Raw genomic sequence first — 20,505 nt, forward strand, 5'->3', positions numbered from 1 at the left:
TTTTGGGACTGTAACTCCCACCATCCCTGTGAGGTGGTTCTTTTAAAATGAGATTCAGAAGCAATACAAAACACAAGTGAGTGGGAAGATTAAAGATTTTATTCTAAACAGCAAGCAATATATACATACCAAGCATGAACTTCAATCTGCCACTTGGAAGCCCTCAAGAAGTGGCCAAGTTGCTCCCCCAGGTAGCCTCGGGTTGCATGGCTCCTGCGGCCAATCAGTCCATGCACGACCTTCTCCAAAACCCTGCCCAAAACCAGGCTTCTCCAAAACCCTGCCCAAAACCATCCAATTTATTGATAGCTAGATAGCTAGCCCTTGTGGCTTGCCTGACTGGCTATGTGCAGTCATACATTACCTAGCTGTGTGCAGATGATTCATTAGCCACCCTCTCCCAATGCCTCACTTTCTCCAAACAATGTCCACCATCAAAGAAGGTACCCAGCACAATCACTTCCTTCCAACAGATTAGGACATTAAAGATTGTTCTCCGCCATCAAAGAGCTTAACAAGACATAGGGAGGGGGAAGGAAGAGGAGGCAGGAAGAGGGCAACTGAGTCAGATCACTTAACTCCTCGAAATACAAATATATTCCAGATAGATTGCCCATACACCCTGATCATTGACTATTCTGTCTGGAGCTGATGGGAGTCTAAAATACCTGGAAGGCAGTAGGCTGGGGGATGTTGTCTTATACCTAAATACTTCTCTTCTACCACGCATGCATTCACATAAGTGCATGGCAGCAGTTCCACAGACCACCCCAGGTAAAGCGGAACTGAACCCTAGATTAAATTAGACTGGATCTTGTCTGGTTTTGCTTCGTAGGTGGCATGCAGAGAAAGCTTTCAGTAGCTTTGGCCTTTGTAGGCGGCTCTAAGGTGGTCATTCTGGATGAGCCGACGGCTGGCGTCGACCCTTATTCTCGCAGAGGGATCTGGGAGCTGCTTGTGAAATATCGCCAAGGTACCACTTGCCTTTTCCTCTTGCGACCCATTGAAAAGTTGCATCCGTATGGTGTGGTGGTTCTGCATTGCAGCCATGTTCCCTTGGTGTCTCTTTGATGACTCCCTTCTGGTATTGCTGGCCTTTAGAGATTTTAGACCCCGCCTTTCTCCTCCTCCTATATATGTAAGCTAACGTGCAATTTGAAAACGGATCCACAAATTGAACTGAATAAGGAAGATGGGCAAACGGTTGGAGAGGACTGTCCTTTTCTTTATCTGTGTACCAGTATTAAAAAGACCCCTGTCCTATAAAAAATCCTGGTTAGATGGGTTCTTCTCATTTTTGAGAATTTAATTAAAAATTAATTAATTAAAGTTAGTATGAACAGAGAGCTCAATCATGGGTTGTTGTTCTTAAAGACTTGAGTCCAAGCTAGACAAATGAGTGGAGATCTGCAATCAGATCCCTCATTTCTATAAGTGTCTCCTAAAGCAGCTTCAGCCCCTCCACCCTCCCATAGTTGGATTGGGGCTATGATGCTGTGTAGGGCTATGCTGATTCCTTAATGTAAACCAGCTTTCCCTACGCTGCCATTTGTTAGGAACAATATACAGTATGGATGCACAGTCCCTAAACCAGTCTGGTGTATTTGGCTCCTTCTCTTCCTGGTTGCCAGGTCGCACCATCATTCTCTCCACGCACCATATGGATGAGGCGGACATCCTCGGAGACCGAATTGCTATCATTTCTCACGGCAAACTCTGCTGCGTTGGTTCTTCGCTGTTCCTAAAGAACCAGTTGGGCACTGGATATTATCTGACCTTGGTCAAGAAGGACGTGGATTCGTCACTGAGCTCCTACAGGAACAGTAGCAGCACCGTGTCTTACCTGAAAAAGGTACTGCTTTCAGAAGTGCTGTCAATGGGAGGGGGGGCAGCTTGATGATTTCTTCTAGAAACAATGGAGAGATTTTGGGGCCCCTCAAGTCACATATCCTATTCCTTTAGCCCATAACCAGAAATATTTTGTACAATAAAAAAGGTTCTAGATTCAGGTAGCCTTGTTGGTCTGACGCAGAACATATAAAAAAAAATTGTCCAGTAGCACCTTAGAGACCAACTTAAGTTTGTTCTGGGTATAAGCTTTCGAGTGTGTATCTGAAGAAGTGTGCATGCACATGAAAGCTTAATACCCAGAACAAACTTAGTTGGTCTCTAAGGTGCTACTGGATTTTTTTAAAAAAATTATGTTTCGAATAAAAAAGGTAAAAGTAAAAAGGTAAAGGACCCCTGGACGGTTAAGTCCAGTCAAAGTTGTGGCACTCGTCTTGCTTCCGGGTCATGTGGCCAGCATGACTAAACCACTTCTGGCACAACGGAACACCGTGACAGAAACCAGAGCGCACGGAAACGCCATTTACCTTCCCACCACAGCGATACCTTTTTATCTACTTGTACTTTTTGACATGCTTTCAAACTGCTAGGTTGGCAGGAGCTGGGGCAGAGCAACGGGAGCTCACCCCGTCATGGGGATTCAAACCGCCAACCTTCTGATTGGCAAGCCCAAGAGGCTCAGTGGTTTAGACCAGAGCGCCACCTGTTCCCTCCTATAGTATGTACAATAATGCAGTTTGATCATAGTGTGTAGATTTCAACTCTGGTCTCCCAGGTCCTAGACTGACACTCTAACCACTGCACCACACAGGCTCCTTCGAGACATAATATCAGTGTCCTTTTTGTTGGTTGAGAATTGTATTTTCTCTCTTTCTCTCTTTTAAAAAAAAACCCTGACTTTGTTCAGATAAGAGATAATTGGATTGTCTTTTCTTTTCTCATTAGGATGACAGTGTGTCTCAGAGCAGTTCAGATGCTGGACTTGGCAGTGACCATGAAAGTGACACTCTGACAATAGGTAAGGGATTTTAAAAGATAACAAAAAGTTGTTTCGTGTCTCTGCCTTTTATCATTTTAAGGCACCAGAGTGGTGGTGGTGTTATTTTTTAAATTATTATTGAGATTAGTCAATATTATCTCATCTGCCTGGCTTCCTCTGTGCCTTGTTTTAAAAAAAGTTTTCACCCTGTCACTTTTCTGTTGCTTTCCCAGCAATTTTTATTTATTGCCTTGGATTTATTGCCCCTCCTCCTCCTCCTCCTCCTCCTCCTCCTCCTCCTCCCCTCTCTTCTTCATTTACCTTATATCTTCCATTATTTATTTTACTTTATTTTCGTAATGGCATTTGCATACTTCTTAATCACAAAACCTCCAAGTGCCTTACATAAAATATACATTCAAATTATCAATAGAAGTCAGAGTTAAAAACCCACTTAACAAAAAAAAATAAAATGAAAAGGAGCAGTTTAAAAATACACATTTTAAAGATAAAACCACCTATTTCAATGCATGTCAACTTTACATATCTGGGCAGGCTTGACAAAGTTTTTACCACGTGCCTAAAACAGTACAGTGAAGTTGCCTGCCGAATTTCAATGCGCAGGGAGTTTCAGAGGGTGGGTTCTGCTGTGCTAAAAGATGGGTTCCTTATGAGTGTATTCTTGTAAGCCTACATGCAGGGATGTTGCCGAGAGAAATGGATAAAAAATCCTCAAATATTTTTTTTTAAAAGAAATCTGGTTGTGTGATGGTTGTGTGATGGTGAGCAAACTGTCAACAGTGGAGGAATTTGATGATATCTTGGTTCTTCCAGATGTTTCCGCAATTTCTAATCTCATTATGAAGCATGTCCCTGAAGCCAGGCTAGTGGAAGATATTGGCCACGAGATAACTTACGTCCTGCCCTACGAAGCTGCTAAAGAGGGAGCTTTTGTGGAGTTGTTTCATGAGATTGATGACCGCCTCTCTGACCTTGGCATTTCCAGCTATGGCATCTCTGAGACGACTCTGGAAGAGGTATGTGAGCCATGCAGTTCCTAATGAAGAAATACCAGCCATTCTCCCCCCCCCACTCTCTTTTAGGGGTCATGGGGGAACAATTTGCTATCTAGTTCTCTTACGTATGAAAAGAAGGGGGACCAGGTTTCATCAAAGGTGTCTCTCTTTATAACACCTTTTGCTACCTTTCTAAGCCCAGTTATTCGCACTGAAATAGCCACTTCCCAGATATTGTTGAACCCTGCGTTAAGGGGAAGCTCAAGTCTGGAATTTCCAAAAGTACACCATCACCAAACGTGTAGCTGTCAGTAGAAGGAAAAGTTAGATCTTTATGTAGAATAGTAAGATCAGAATCTAGGTTTAAATGAGAGCAGGGCTAAAGCTGGAATTGGCGAGAGAGGTTGCTTAACAATTCTGGAAATAATATCGAAGACCCTTTGTCTAGAATGTGTGGGTGAATTTGTATTTCCACCAAGCCTGAGGAATAGCAGCAATTCTGGAGGCATGTGCTTTCTCTGCATATTCAGGCAAACCCCATCAAAAAGTCTGATTCCCTCACCTGCTGCCTGAAATTATTAGAATAGAATAGAATAGAATACTTTGTCATTGTACATAGTACAACGAAATTGAATGCCATCCCATAAAAAACAAAATAAAAACACAATTACAGACAGACAGACAGACAGACAGACAGACAGACAGACACACACACACACACACACACACACACCCATCACAACTCCCCAGGATCATACTATTTCGTTACAGCATTTAAGATGGTTATATAATCCAGGAGAAACTTTGCCATGCAGTTCTCCCAGTTGTATAAACCTGCCCTAAACTGAAAGCAGTTTATTGTGGTTCAGATGGCTCACCCACTGCATATTCTATTGGCAGCATGCTCTGAAGTGGGAGAGAGGGAATTACAGAGATCTTTGGGGGAAAGTAGGTCCCATTGTGTGGCTAACAAAGGTGAGTGCAGATATTTCAACATTTCTCCCTTGCAGATATTTCTCAAAGTGGCAGAGGAACATGGTGTGGACGCAGAGACCTCAGGTAAATATGATGATGGCGGATCTGAATATTCAGACATTATGGTCCCCAATGTGGGGGCTACCAAAAAAAAAGATCTGCATGGCAGCACTTCATTTGTGTCCATCCTGTTTGCAATCCTTTTTAAAAAAATGGTTTTTATTGGAAAATTTTCAGATATGCATTTCCATCATTAAATATCCACCATTGTAGTCATATAGTTCATCGATTTCCTTCCTTCCCCTTCCATGGTTCTTTCAAATTTTCCCATAATTTCTGCATATTGTAAGAACAAACAAAAAAATCCACTGTGCTGTTAGGCAGAGTGGGGCAGTCAACTCAGGCGGCTGCTTTTGAGTGTCATGAGAAGGCAGCAAATTGTTGTTTGTTTGCTTGATTTTTGTTGTGTGTGAACTGCTAGGGGAGGGAAAGGTACTTGTGGGATTTTCTGCCTCGGGAATTGACCTGCTTTGACTGTGCACCCTAGTTTGTAGGGAGGGGGGCATTTGCTGCTCTACTTCAGGCAGCAAAATGTCTTGGGCCAGCCCTGACAACTCCCAGGGGTTTGGATGGGGAACCAGTGTGATGTTGTTGGACTCCAGCTCCCACCAGCCTCAGGCCACATGGCCAATGGCCAGGGGTGATGGAAGTTGTAGTGACGCAACCTTCAGGGAGGGAAGGGAGGCATAGGTTCCCCTGGCGTGGAGAGGTGTGTCTCTCTCCCTCTATTTCAACTCTCAGTTTTGAACCAAACCTGCATTCCCTTGCAACTTGAAGAACACACATGCTGCTTCCTTGAAGCTGCATTGCATCTGGGGTTATTGCTTCTGAGAAAATGAAATGAAATAGAAGCCCACCGTCTAGTTACAGTAGAAGCTGAACATTTCTGGCGAACCTCAATAAGCTAACTCTTGAGCTTTCCCTTTCAGATGGCACTTTACCAGCCAGAAGAAACCGCGTCTTTGGAGACAGGCAAAGCTGCCTCCGTCCATTCACAGAAGATGATACTTTTGACCCCAATGATTCCGACGTGGACCCAGGTAAAAGATGAAAAGGGTCCCTGTGTGTTTCATGGAGCCAGGCGGATGGGGGCTACTTCAACCAAGAGTGTGTAGGAGGAAATCCAGAGCTAGAGGGACAATCCGTCCCCCAGCAGATGGCTCTCCAGCCTCTGCTTGAAAACTCCAGGAAGGGAGAGCCCACCACTGGTCTCTCTTTACTGAAGTATAATATGTTATACTGCATTTAAAGGATGAAACACAGTTGCCGATAGGGTAAGGCAGGCCTGTAGGCTGTCCCTGGTCGATCCTGGTCAATCGCGTGATCTCCAGCGATTGACAACACCCCCCCTAAAAAAAGCTCAACAACTTTGGTCAGTCCAATGGGTTGATCACTGCCAGTTTATTTATAGTGGGAGTAGATCACAGTCTCTTGGAAGTTGGACATCCCTGGGCTAAGCTATGATGTACACCCTATGTGTTAATTGCCTGGTGGCCATGTTTCAGGTGAAGACTTGCATGGCTTGACAGGCTGTCAGACTGAACCATCAAGTGATGAGTAGTCAAGTGTTTTCCATGCATGTGTGAGCCAGCTCTTAGTCCCAATACAGCCCAAGCCAGCCAACAGCGCCCCATAAAACCGCTAGCCAAGGATGACAATGGACAGAGAAGAGCAGTCCCCAGCGCCTTATCTCTGGAGGTTTATAACTGCAAGTTCAGCATACCATAAATGTAGGCCAGCCAAACTGCATTATGGATCCACATACAAGTCTGTTAGCTATATCAGCGAGGGTTTCTCTGTTGTGTGCCTGCCAGCATTTCCCTTCAGCTACACATCAAAGGCAAGAGGAGCTGGCATGCCTTCAACCTCAAAAAGCTGTAAGAACATTTGGATGATGTAATACATTTCTCCCCCCCTGCTTAAATATTCATACTGCTTCTTGCCTTTGATGAATATGTTAAATGAGAGAACACATCTTGCCTAGGGGAGATTGAGAGGGGTGAGTGTTTCATGCCCTGCAATTGTTTGCCTGCAGAATCCCGAGAGACCGACCTGCTGAGTGGGATGGATGGCAAAGGATCTAGCCAGATAAAGGGCTGGAAGTTGATGCAGCAGCAGTTCGTAGCTCTCCTCTGGAAGAGGCTGCTTATTGCCAAACGCAGCAGGAAAGGTTTCTTTGCCCAGGTGAGATGGGCTCTGCCTGCTACAAAACGGGGTGGGCGGGTGGTATTTTATTGGTTTCTCAAAAACATTTTCCTCTGTTTCATGAATGCACCACTTGAGACAGATACTGTTTTCACCCAGGTTGTTTTTTGGAATTTGATAGAATCTGGTTAGCTGACATTCAATAGCAGCTAGCAGACTTGAAACAGCAGAACTGACACGAACACCCGTTTATCCAACCTAAGCAGGCTAATTTTGATAGTGAGTTTCGTTTGTCGTCATCGCCGCCAGAGGGCAGCGTGGTTAAATAAGTCTGCAATTCAGTGATCAAGTTGACTCAGCTGTTGGTGTCAAGGTTTTAGAAGTGGGAAGAACTGAATGCCAGTGTGAGCGTGAGGGGGCATTCTTATTTCTCAGGACATTTGATGCGAACGACTCTTCCCTCTCCCCACTTATAATTTTCAGATTGTTCTCCCAGCCGTCTTTGTCTGTATTGCTCTTATATTCAGTTTGATTGTGCCTCCCTTTGGTAAATATCCCAGCTTGGAGTTGCAACCGTGGATGTATGATAAGCAGTACACGTTTATCAGGTATGTATCTAACTCTGCAATAGAGGTGGGAGGGAGGATAGAAGTAAAATGTGACATGTGCGATGAGAACGCCAGCTGTTTTTTTGTTACTGCACTGGTACCTTGGTTCTCAATCTTAATCCTTGGTTCTCAAACTTAATCCTGTGTTGGTTGCTTTCTCTGCCTGCACCGTAGTTCATGCCCCTGATGGTGTCTTTGATCCCATAGCAATGATGCTCCAGAAGACACAGGAACCCAGAAGCTTTTGGATGCTCTCCTCAACAAACCTGGTTTCGGTACCCGCTGCATGGAAGGATACGCCATTCCGTAAGTGGAACCTTTGCAAAGACCCTTGTGGAAAGGGGGTTACAGGTGGAGGTGAAGTCAGCTCTCTTTCCTTAATGCTTCTCTTCGAAGTTATTGTCAAGGCTGCGTGTGTGTATATCTTGATTCTGTGGGAGCTGTCGAAGGTGGCGTTGACTGCAGAATGCAGCTTATATAAAAGATCTCTGTTTGCGACTTTAGCCTATCGGTTACAATATGTTGGGAAGTGCATGCTATGGGGAAATCCTGATAAAATCTTAGCAGCCCAGAGAAGTCGCTAAATAGGGTCGGATCTACACTCGTTATTTACGACATTAAAAATGCGTCATTAAAATGTGACACCAGAGGGCGCTTCAGAGCAGCAAGCCACCAGCAATGGAAAACTGCAATTAAGAGTTATAGAACGTTCTGTTAACAATGTTTAGAAGATCAATATAGATCCAGCCTAGGTTTCCAGTATTTTAAAGTGGGGCTTCAGTGCCCTATCCCTTCTGGACACTCATCACATCACAGCATTGTAACTATCACTTGAAGCATGATACCGTTGCTCAACCGTAACCTACTTAAAGTGCAACTTAGAACTGGGACAGATGAACTGACCACAACAGCTGCTAGTGCATAGCAGGTGACAAAGACAACAGTGGTCCTTAACCCTGGCAATCAGGATGGTCTGATTTCTGAAACACTTTGATGTTGTTGTGACTCTGCCCTTCTGCCTTTTTTGTGCAGGGATACCCCTTGTTCAGTAGGCGAAGAGGGCTGGACCACTGATCCTGTGCCTGAGGAACTGATGGAAATCTTCCAGAATGGCAATTGGACTATGGAGAACCCCTCTCCATCTTGTGTCTGTAGCAATGAGAAGGTGAAGAAGATGCTCCCGGTATGCCCCGCAGCAGCTGGTGGCCTGCCTCCTCCCCAGGTAAAAAAATACTTTGGTCACTTTGTCATGTAGAAAAGGCTAGGTACAGGGTTTTTTGTGTGTGAGGTTACATATGCTTTTTATGTACAATTGTAAGCTGCCCTGGTTTATAAAATAAATAAATAAATAAATTAGCAGCATATAGATATTTTTTATAAACAAATAATAAAATAAACTCCTGCCCACCTAGCAGTTCGAAAGCATGTCAAAATGCAAGTAGATAAATAGGTACCGCTCCGGCGGGAAGGTAAATGGCGTTTCCGTGCGCTGCTCTGGTTTCACCAGAAGCGGCTTAGTCATGCTGGCCACATGACCTGGAAAAATGGTCTCCGAACAAACGCCAGCTCCCTCTGCCTATAGAGCGAGATAAGCGCGCAACTCCAGAGTCGTCCGCGACTGGACCTAATGGTCAGGGGTACCTTTACCTTTAATAAAATAAACACTTTCTGTCAACACTTAACGAAGCACACCAGGCAACTCAAAACATCCAATCATGATAATAATGAAGTATAACATATATATATATATATATATATATATATATATATATATATATAAGCGTAACGTTTTATAGTCTGAATAAAAGAGGCTTTTGAGCTATGCACAATAACTAGTCAAAGCACTCTCACCGGATCCTGTATGATTCCAGAGTAATGGTCAGCCTCTGTAAGTGCAGCAAGATCTGAACCTTCCTTGGGCACCTAAAATGTGTTTTTAGATATGCCATTGTGCCCTTGTCCAACCCTCTCATTATGGCTATATCTTGTTTTACCAGCCATGAGCTGATTAAATTCCATCAGGTTTCCACACAAAAGCTCTATGTTTCTTCATAGCATTAGATTTCAGGTAGACCAAATGAATGACATACAGCATTTGAGGTATTTCATAGCCGATAAAACCCTTGATTTATCTTTTGGGTTTCTTCTTTCCCCCGCATTGGCCACAGAGAGTACTGAACACTACAGATATCCTGCAAAACCTGACAGGTCGCAACATTTCTGATTACCTGGTGAAGACCTATGCACAGATCATCGGGAAAAGGTACCTAATGTACAGTATGCTTTAACAACATTATGTCCTCCTAGTTGTTTTGGGACTCCATATCCAATTACCACAGCCTGTCAGGGAAGATGGAAGTTGTAGTCTGAGAACATTTGGAGCAGGCACCCCCAAACTGCGGCCCTCCAGATGTTTTGGCCTACAACTCCCATGATCCCTAGCTAACAGGACCAGTGGTTGGGGAAGATGGGAATTGTAGTCCAAAACATCTGGAGGGCCGAAGTTTGGGGGTGCCTGATCTGGAGGTTCCTATGTTTATCCCTGCTTTACTTCATTGTGTCTGACGTAACAAACCCTCTTTCTCTTCTTTTTGCATGCACAGTTTGAACAACAAGTTTTGGGTGAATGAATTCAGGTAAATACACCTTTCTCTTTGTCTTTTTTGGTGAAGCTTGTTCATCCTCAAATGCCCTGCTCCTGCCTCTAGTTTCAGAACGATAGGAACTCCTGAAATACATTTGCAGTATTAGATCGTTCTTTTTACCCAGTAATTATTTACTCAGTGTATCTGACCACAGGGAGATAATGTGACTCACAGGCAAGTACGAAATGCTAATTTTGCATGTGGACATGCAAGTGGCAATATTGTTCAGATAATATTGGGAGTTCGAGTCCATTCTCACCCAACATTGATGATATTCATACAAACCTGAAATGTGTGAAACTGTTACTAGCATAAGTCATTATGGATACCTTGCATACCACAAAAACGATGGTGGTGTCCTGTTTTGTTGGGTATCCCATATTGGTGATAGTGGGAGCCATTCATGGAAGGGATAAGGGCACAGGAAGAGCTCTGCTGGATCAGACCACAGGCCTATCTAGTTCAGCATCCTGTTTTCACAGGAGAAGCCTATGTGAAGCCCACAAGCAGGAAATGAGCATAACAGTGCTATCTGCAATAGGGAATGTCTAAGCAGGACAGGGTGCAGGAGCAGAAGGGGGAAACTACAACTCTGTGGGGGAAGGATGGGAAGTAGATAAAAGTAAGAGAAAAGACAAAATTGTGCTTTGACTGTACAGTGGTATCTTTGTTCTCAAACTTAATACGTTCCGGAAGTCTGTTCCAAAACCAAAGCGTTCCAAAACCAAGGCGCGCTTTCCCATAGAAAGTAATGCAAAACTGATTAATCCATTCCCGACTTTTAAAAACAACCCTTAAACAACAATTTAACATGAATTTTACTATCTTACGAGACCATTGAGCCATAAAATGAAAGCAATAAACAATGTACTGTACTATAAAATAAATAAAACAGTATTGTAGATGATGAAAATTAAAATTAACTTTTTTTCATACCTGCATTGATGATAGTCATTGTTTGAATGGGGGGCTTTTATCCATTTCCGTAGTCACACAATCAATCAATCAATCAATCAATCAATCGCTGAACTGGGATCCACACAGTCACAGTTACACAGTCACACAGTCACAAAAACAAATTAACTGGAAAAGCCTCAAAAGAAAAAAACGCAAAACAAATAGCAAAAAGAAAAAGCACCAACTATGAGCTCCAACTATCACCTCAGAACAATGCAATCGGAAACGGAAGGCTTGAATTACAATGGGGGGATGCAAATTAGCAGCGCAACAGGATACACAGGGGGACTCAAAATGGAGCAATGTTTGGCTTCAAAAAAAAGTTCAAAAACCGGAACATCTACTTACGGTTTTGCAGCATTTGGGTTCCAAGTAGTTTGGGAACTAAGCTGTTTGAAAACTGAGGTACCACTGTATATGCTAAAAATGCTGAAAATTAATAACATATAATTGGGAGGGGGGAGTGAATGTCTAAGCAGAATTTCATAGAGGGCAGTGTTCCTACACAAATGTCACTTAAAAGAAGAAAAATGGTGCAGTGGATATTGTAAAGGGTCACATGTATGCAATCCAATAAATGTTTGTTGCTTGTAGTCACAGGCCATTATGAATGCGCTAAAATGCCTAGACATGGATAAGTGTATGCACCATTTAAGATGCAATTAAAAATTTAAATGAATCTTAGCACTTCCTATGCATGTATCCTTGACCATGCCCACATGTGGTGGAAATCTGCCAGCAACCAGGCTTTCCACTGTATGTATATACGTCAACAAGCATCTTTATGTCCAAGATTATAGATATTATTTTATTATCTCAGTCAGTGTGAGGCTCCCAAGAGCTGTGCATCCCAACAATTTAATTTCTTTTTGTTGAGCAGCAGACCAGAATTGCAAACCTGAAATTTCTGACAAGAAAAGCAAAAGTCTCTTAATGGAGGGGGAAGACTCATATACAGAACCATGAAAATCAATCTGGTTTTAATGTGTTCCTAGGTATGGTGGCTTTTCATTGGGAGCCAGTAGCTCTCTTGTGCTCCCTCGCCGCGAAGAAGTTAACGAAGCAATCAAGCAAGTGAAGAAAATCTTGGAAATAGCCAAGGTAAACAGAGCAGAGATTTCTATGTGAAAATAAATGGTGTGGGCCTTGCTACTTCATTTGAAATGCAGGTGGTCTTTTGGGAAAGGGCAGGAAGGAATTCTAAAACAACTAAACAGTGTAAACTTAGGTACCCAAGATTGCAATTCTATAACAACTTACCTGGGAGTAAGCCCCAGTGAACTTGAGGGTATTTCTGAGTATACTTGTGTAGGATTGTCCCCACACAAACATATTCCAATTCGTGTTCTTTGTTATTATTCCTTTTAGGGGGGCTCTGGAGAACGTTTCCTTAACAGCCTGTCGAGCTTCATGAAGGGCATGGACACAAATGATAATGTAAAGGTAATTCCACCTGCTCGTTCTGTATCCTGGTAGCCCAGCTGCAAGTTGTTCTTGAATGTCCACAGAGGCTTCTCTCAAAGTTTAACAGCTAAAGCACTTGATAATAAAATAAAATTGAAGGCATACCTCACTGAGACACCCAGAAGCCTTTCCTCTTACTATGTTTGAAATTAACCTGGTAAGAGAAAAGGCCAAATTTGCAGTAAACCAGTGGGGAGCATCTATGGTTTGATTTCAAAAGTGGAGAGCTTCTGTTACTCTTCGTTGATTCCACTGTGCGCCCTTTCCAGGTGTGGTTCAACAACAAAGGCTGGCATGCCATCAGCGCCTTTCTCAACGTAATGAACAATGCTATTCTGCGCGCCAACCTGCAAGAGGGAGAGGACCCCAGCGCTTACGGCATCACGGCCTTCAACCACCCTCTGAACCTCACCAAGCAGCAGCTCTCTGAAGTTGCCTTGTACGTCCCGGAAGCGGGTGGATGGGGAGAGGATAAGGGGAGAGGGGAAATGACCTCCTTAAAATTAAACAGGAGAGTTAGGTCCAGTTTCTGCTTCTGCAGCTACAGGGCGTGGTTGAAACTGGACTGTTTCCATGGGTACTACTAACCAAGGATGTAGCTGCTCAAATCTACAAGCTCGTTTCTCACCCTCTCTTGAAATTTCTCTTTGCTCAGGATGACGACGTCGGTGGATGTTTTGGTCTCCATCTGCGTCATCTTTGCCATGTCCTTTGTCCCGGCCAGCTTTGTGGTTTTCTTGATCCAGGAGCGAGTCACTAAGGCCAAACACCTGCAGTTCATCTGTGGCGTGAAGCCAGTGACCTACTGGCTGGCAAATTTTGTGTGGGATATGGTAAGGCTATATATGTTTCTGCAGTATCATCCCCCACCACACACACACACACACACACACACACACACACACTTTTGTCTTTAGAGAGAGAACTTTTGTCTTTAGAGAGAGTGCGTCTGAAGTGTGTGTTGCATGCCTATCCCCACACTCTGACCTGCTAAGAAAGTAATATAGGCATCATAAACTCTACCAGGCTTCCTTCCCTTTTCTGTCAATCTACCTGACAGTGTTGTGCAAAGGAGGAGAGAGAATTCTGCTTCCTGCACCATCGTTGTCTCACTGTGGCTGCAATCCGGAGTAGCTCAGTTTTGTCCGTTGCTTGACTTTAGGGTTGCTTTCTATGACAGTGGGAAAACCCTACACTGTCTTAACTTTTAATATTAGGGTCATTTGAATCCTTTAAGCCGGAGCTATTCTGATTGCATTTTCCTTTCTCTCTTTCCAACTCGCAGTGCAACTACATAGTTCCAGCCACCTTGGTCATCATCATCTTCATCGGCTTCCAGCAGAAATCCTACGTGTCCTCAAGTAACCTTCCCGTGCTGGCTCTTCTCCTCTTGCTCTATGGGTAAGGGAGGCCCTTTCGGCTCAGGTACTGGCAACCGATCAAGATGTAGGAATGGGGTTCCTTAATGTCACATCCTTTCTGTTTCCCAGGTGGTCCATAACGCCTCTCATGTACCCGGCATCCTTTGTGTTCAAGATCCCCAGCACAGCATATGTGGTCCTCACCAGCGTGAACCTCTTCATCGGTATTAACGGGAGTGTCGCCACTTTTGTCCTCGAGCTTTTCACCAGCAATGTGAGTTCTCGGCGGCCACAGCCAGCATGGCACGCTGCTTTGCTGTTTGCTGTGCTTTATTTTATTCATTTTTAAAGATTTGGTAAAAGTTGCCTTTATAAATTCAGCCTGCTCTGTGGTCTTTCGGATTTCAACACAGAAATACTAGATGGTTGCTAAAAGGTGAATTAGTCACATCTTCGTGATTTTGCTTAGATTTCCTGATTTTCTCCAATTGAGAACTCTTTCCAGAATTCAAAATCCTTTAAAAATATGTATCTTTGAGTTGATAAGCGAAAGGAATGAATGTACATTCTGTAGCAATAGTGAAGTAGGTGAGAGAGACTAGGGGGAAACTTTAGTATAGATGCTCGCTCAGGTAATTTGTTTGCCCTCTATTTTGCTTCAAGGAATTTGTTCCTCTCCTCCTAGCCCAACACTGTACACAAACACATGTGAAGGCATACAGGTAATAGCCCTTGCATGTGACTAGAAATCTAGGCAGGACCTATCAAGACCACATTAAAAATGCAGTCGCAAATACCTCTGGGAGTGAAGAGACATGCTGCTATGCCATCCCTCCCAAGGACACTGTATGGAAAAAATATAGCTGGACCCATAGGGGCAACCACCCTCCTTTTGTTCAATGTCCCTGGATGACAAGGAGCCTAGGTGAGCCTTAGGTTCACATGCTCCTGCACCCCTCTGGCATGGCCATGAGGAGGAGATTCAAAGTTTTTGCTTCAACTAACCACAGTTCAGCATTACATCCAAACCCTAAACTGAAGTTTCCCTTAATTTATAGTTTGTTGGAACAAGCCAGCTTCATATAACCCATGGTTTGAAGCTGCCTTGCTCCAAACAAACCATAGTTCATATTAACCACAGTTTGTTGGCTTCAGACAAAACAAAAGCTGCAGTTTATCCAAAAAAAGAAGCAAAAGATTCCACACTTCTTGTGGCCATGCTAGAGTAAAGGAAAAGCGTGGGACTCTGACACGCATCTAGGCTCGTTCTTGTGTGACATCTGAACCAGATTAGGTTCTGTTTCAGAGTTCAACATTATAAGGTACCAGTCCGTTTGGATTGAGCACCGTGGACCAATTTCCATGTCACAGTGAGCCCAGCAGCACGCTAGTGAACACTGCCCAGTTGTTCCTGCCTTGCCCCTGTCCTTGCACAAACAAGAGCAATAAGCCATGGAGCTTGTCCTGTTGTTATGTCCAAACTGCGATTGTGATTTGTTTCTTCTGGATAAGAAGTTGAGGAAGCCAAAGTTTGGACCTGGCATGTTCAGGAAAAACAAAGCACAACCGTGGTTTGGATGTAACAGCAAGCCAAGGCTTGATGGCTTGTTGCTTGTATCAGTGGAAAAGTAGAGCTTCACGGCTGCATGCACTAGCACCCTGTTCGCTCATGTAATTTTGGCTACAATAATGCAACGTTGCCCTTAAATCTGCTACATGTTTAACCCCAAACCAACCTGAATTCTTTTATGCCAAAGAAATAAGTCCTTCATTCCGAAATCATTTGAGTCTTAATTTCAGTGAGTGCATGCTTAACTTTTTCTAGATAAGTTCTCTGCCTATTGATATCTGTCCCTTGTTTGTTGTTGTAAATTTCCAAGCAACTGACTGCCACTGGTTTTGTGTCTTTAGAAGCTGACCGACATCAATGACATCCTGAAGTCCGTATTCCTCATCTTCCCCCATTTCTGCCTGGGCCGGGGCCTGATTGACATGGTGAAAAATCAAGCTATGGCAGATGCCCTAGAAAGATTTGGTAAGTGAGTTGTTGACCTAGTGGCATTGTCCTAAATCAGGCATCCCCAAACTGCGGCCCTCCAGATGTTTTAGCCTACAACTCCCATGATCCCTAGCTAACAGGACCAGTAGTCAGGGAAGATGGGAATTGTAGTCCAAAACATCTGGAGGGCCGAAGTTTGGGGATGCCTGTCCTAGATTGTGGAGACTTGGGCTGTAAGGCACTGTTGGGAGGATAGCGTACTCTGAAATCAAACAACCCACATTTTGCACTGAGAAAACTGGATTTTATAACCTGTATGAAGTATGCAAATTAAGTGCATTTGTGTACTCTTATTTATTCTGCAATTCTTACCATTTTACATAATGTAGAGGAGAGCCAAAAGAATTATGCTCTTCACCACATCCATTGGAAAACTTAATTGGCCACCTGTTGGGCTTCAGATATTTCAGCAGCCTTTACTCAACGTAGTTCCAAGCATAACTTTGCAACCATTTGGGATAGGAATTCCTGTCATCAGGAAGATCAGAATATGAGAACCAATTTGCACGCAACCAATCTTTTAGGTGTTCATTTCAAGATGTTTTAATGTATGGGTAACAAGCGGCAACAAATTCACAATTTCAGCCAGATATATCATGTTTACAAACTGGGGGGCCAGGATCAACTCTTAGATCAGAGGTAAACTCAGGGGTTTCCTGTGCAGTGTGTGGAAAAAATCCTTGGTAATTTGCAAATTACTGAGATCAGCATTAGAACATCTCGGATGTGAGCCATTAGGTTTGTGTCTCTGTAATGCGATGAACGATAAAGATCAGTCCGGTGTGTGTTGCTCTTACATATGAGCTTGTTGCATACAGTGTTGTAACAGGGGGTCTTCCTAGAGGTGTGACAGGAGAGTTGAATGACCGCCTCTGCTCTTCCCCATTAGGCGAGAACCGCTTTGTCTCTCCACTCTCCTGGGACCTGGTGGGACGGAATCTTTTCGCCATGGCTGTGGAAGGAGTCGTCTTCTTCCTCATCACTGTGCTTATCCAGTACAGGTTCTTTATCAAATCCAGGTAAAATGGCCTTTGTGACAATGAACACCCATCCTGGGGAAAGGCATATGCAGATTTTGAGGATCCAAATAATTGGGGTTTGGGGGGGAGGAGATCGTCCAAGACAAGTGTCTCTACCAGCTCTCCCCCAATAAGTGAAGTCAGAAAAGAGGAAACACAAGGGAGCAAGGATAGCATCAGAAACCCATGCTTCATTCATTCATTCATTCATTCATTCATTCATTCATAGCATTTTATCCCACTCTTCAGTCAAAAATAAGCTCCCCGAGCTGCCTACAAATGTTAAGGTCCACACCTTAAAATGTAAGGCGTGAAGTGGCTCGCGAAATTGTGTGTTAATTTCCAGGATGTGCTGGGAGCTGGCCATTAGCTAAAGAGTGAGTTTGTGTACTCCTCCTTTGGAATGGGATCCAGCAGTCGAGGACTGGTCTGCCTGTTAATGAATGCATCTTGAATTATCGGTGCACAAACTTAACTTCCAAGTGATGCATTCCCCCCCCCCCCCAGAACTGGCAATGCTAAGCTTCCGCCTGTGCATGAAGAGGATGAGGACGTGAACAGAGAACGGCAGAGGATCATTGGTGGCGGTGGGCAGAGCGATATCTTAGAAATCAAAGAACTAACCAAGGTGAGAGGAGGAGCGAGAAGTTCTTTGGGCATGCTGTGCATGGGGGAAGCCTGCATTTTCATTGCCACCGATGCATGGGGCCTAGCAACCCACCCAATGGTGCTTCTGTACAATTAGTATTCTGCTAAAAGGCTGATGGATGCCTGAAATTCATAGTCATATCCAATTATCATGAGGACCAAGCCTTTACAGAAATATCTACACGACAATATTTTAAATATATATATATATATATATATATATATATATATATATATATATATATATTAAAATTCGGATGCCTGAAATTATGGAGCAAGTGTTGATAGCGACCATTCCACAACACCCCAAATTCATTGGGTTCACTCTGTATTTAATGCATTCCCTAGAATCAAAAGGGATTGCCGCTGTTGATAATGGTCTGCATTTCAAACAGAAAGAACCTCTCACTCATTGACTCAACGTATGAGCAGGGCTATGCTAACTAGCTCTGCCTTCCAACACTATGCACATCAGATGATTGCCCTACTTCCTGACATCAGTGTTGCTAGGGACAGAGGCGGTTTTAGGGTAGCGTGACCGGTTCAACTGCACTAGGTGCCACAACAACAATGCAGAACAGAGTGTGGGGTGGGTGTGTGCACCAAATTTTATCATCTCACAGAGTGCTGCTGAAATTTGAGAGTCCAAAGTCTGCCACTAGTAGGGATTAGTTCAGTCATAGACAAACTCGGCCCTCCAGATGTTTTGGGACTACAATTCCCATCACCCCTGACCACTGATCCTGTTAGCTAGGGATGATGGGAGCTGTAGTCCCAAAACATCTGGAGGGCTGAGTTTGGGGGTGCCTGGATTAGTTGGTATGGCCCCATTCATGCATTCATCGATCACATAAGTGCTTTTTTCCCATATGCACTTGCTGGGATTTGCTGAATTTGCAAACAAATAGGACAAAATCTGGAGGTCCTTTGAGAAGCTGAACTAAAGGCAGAGGCCCTACTAATGATTTGGCCGAAGAAGAGAAATGCACTGGTAGAGGATGCAAAGCTTAGTTGTTGCCAGCTATGAGCAAATTTCTGTTCTTCATTCCAGGTATACAGAATGAAACGAAAGCCTGCTGTGGATAGGATCTGCATCGGAATTCCACCCGGAGAGGTAAGATTTCCAAGTCGTCGTTTGCTTGTATTTAGTGGAACATTGCGCAAGATGGGAGGCAGATGAGCTGTGGCTCTTCTTGGGGAGACTGGAAATGCCACACAAACATCTTCTACTCTGGCCAGCACAAGCTCCCTCGGCTAAAAATAAAATGGCCGTTTCCCTGCCACGGAATCTCCCACCATCACCAACTGCAACAGCGCAAGGGGTGTGTGAGAGATGAATGGGGCATGCATGTGCTGATCAGGTCTTTTTTAATGTTTGCAGTGCTTTGGACTCCTGGGTGTGAATGGTGCTGGCAAATCCTCCACTTTCAAGATGTTGACAGGAGACACCGATGTTACAGGAGGAGATGCTTTCCTTAAGGGCAACAGGTATGGAAAGAAATGGCGGCTCCTTCTGCAGAAAGCCTTTCTGTCTGTTGCACTTTCAGAGCAAATGTGATTTCATTTCCACTCGCTTGGTCTGTAAGGCTAGATTGTGTTGCACTGTTGGGGCAGTGACATTCTCATGGTTACTATATGTATTCCATGCAAGGGAAAAACTTGGTATTGGTCACACTATTTATCATGATTTTCTAGGCTGAGAAGTTCAGCTTGTCACAGCCAGTGAAATCTGGGAAGCCAAAAGAAGGGATCAGTAGGATCTCCAGTGATCAGAACACGGCTTAGGCCACAGCTGTGTGCATGCCAAGATTCTGAAGGAGTGCAGGAAAAGTGTAGAATATAATATTGGCTGCCTAACTTTTTTTAATGGTTTCTGTCCTAGACGTAGTCCCTGGGAACAAATCCCACAAAATTCAAAGTGGGGCTCGTTTCAGCAGAGACTTGCACTGCATGAAATGAAATTACATTTCATCGAATAAAATGAGGCTAGTCCTCAAGGTCTTCAAGTTTGCAAGTCCATAACTTGCAACTGTAGGTGCTAAAAGTTTAGGAGCCTGGAGGGTGGCTGAATAAGATTTTCAGTTGTGGCTTTGGTACTCTGCACAACTCTTGCCCCTCCCTGGGGCTAGAAAAACTAGAGTTATGCAAATGTGCTTTCATTTCCCAATTCATAATGTTTGGCAGCTCTGTTCATTAACATGAGCCAGAAGGAAAGGCAGAGAATTTAACACCATGATCATAAAATCCGTATCGAAATGCACCATTTCCAAAAGTCTTGATTGACATTAGTAAGGTTGTTGCCAGCGGCACAGTTTTGTTGAACAGTCTGTTTAGCACTTCCAATACATCCTTTTAAAATTCTAACTTAATTCCGTGTAGTGGTATTTTATTTTATTTGCATTAGCTGCCAACGTCTGATAATTTCCAATTGGTCTGTGCGCCACAATCCACCCTGTGCTAAACCACTAGCAAACCACTCAAGATCTTCATCTTCTCTTGTTGCAGTATTTTGTCTAACATCCAAGACGTCCACCAGAATATGGGATACTGCCCTCAGTTTGATGCCATAAATGAGCTGCTGACGGGGAGAGAACACCTGGAATTATTTGCACTCTTAAGAGGGGTCCCTGAGAAAGAAGTCTGCAAGGTAAAAAAAATCAAGGCGGCAGGACGGGTACCACCAATGCTAATTACTTACAGCAACAAACTCCATAGGGTTGG

The 20,505-nt window shown here is 43.8% G+C and overlaps 1 protein-coding gene across 4 annotated transcripts in view; it reads left to right on the forward strand.

The window, feature by feature from the left end:
• The window catches only part of ABCA1 (ATP binding cassette subfamily A member 1), a 107,973-nt gene that overhangs the window by 74,756 nt on the left and 12,712 nt on the right, over positions 1 to 20,505 (forward strand). For all 4 annotated transcript variants that reach the window (XM_035097202.2, XM_060268672.1, XM_035097200.2 and 1 more), the window contains 24 exons: positions 836 to 973; positions 1,632 to 1,852; positions 2,794 to 2,866; positions 3,662 to 3,864; positions 4,854 to 4,902; positions 5,808 to 5,918; positions 6,914 to 7,062; positions 7,507 to 7,631; positions 7,839 to 7,937; positions 8,664 to 8,853; positions 9,800 to 9,894; positions 10,235 to 10,267; positions 12,229 to 12,334; positions 12,602 to 12,676; positions 12,967 to 13,136; positions 13,353 to 13,530; positions 13,983 to 14,098; positions 14,188 to 14,332; positions 15,970 to 16,093; positions 17,007 to 17,136; positions 17,644 to 17,764; positions 18,836 to 18,898; positions 19,166 to 19,272; positions 20,290 to 20,431. In XM_035097202.2, coding sequence (XP_034953093.1) covers positions 836 to 973; positions 1,632 to 1,852; positions 2,794 to 2,866; positions 3,662 to 3,864; positions 4,854 to 4,902; positions 5,808 to 5,918; positions 6,914 to 7,062; positions 7,507 to 7,631; positions 7,839 to 7,937; positions 8,664 to 8,853; positions 9,800 to 9,894; positions 10,235 to 10,267; positions 12,229 to 12,334; positions 12,602 to 12,676; positions 12,967 to 13,136; positions 13,353 to 13,530; positions 13,983 to 14,098; positions 14,188 to 14,332; positions 15,970 to 16,093; positions 17,007 to 17,136; positions 17,644 to 17,764; positions 18,836 to 18,898; positions 19,166 to 19,272; positions 20,290 to 20,431 — 2,963 coding nt within the window. The remainder of the gene's footprint in view (positions 1 to 835; positions 974 to 1,631; positions 1,853 to 2,793; positions 2,867 to 3,661; positions 3,865 to 4,853; positions 4,903 to 5,807; positions 5,919 to 6,913; positions 7,063 to 7,506; positions 7,632 to 7,838; positions 7,938 to 8,663; positions 8,854 to 9,799; positions 9,895 to 10,234; positions 10,268 to 12,228; positions 12,335 to 12,601; positions 12,677 to 12,966; positions 13,137 to 13,352; positions 13,531 to 13,982; positions 14,099 to 14,187; positions 14,333 to 15,969; positions 16,094 to 17,006; positions 17,137 to 17,643; positions 17,765 to 18,835; positions 18,899 to 19,165; positions 19,273 to 20,289; positions 20,432 to 20,505) is intronic.

The sequence above is a fragment of the Zootoca vivipara genome, chromosome 16 (genome assembly GCF_963506605.1).
Source record: "Zootoca vivipara chromosome 16, rZooViv1.1, whole genome shotgun sequence".
Taxonomy (NCBI): Eukaryota; Metazoa; Chordata; class Lepidosauria; order Squamata; family Lacertidae; genus Zootoca; species Zootoca vivipara.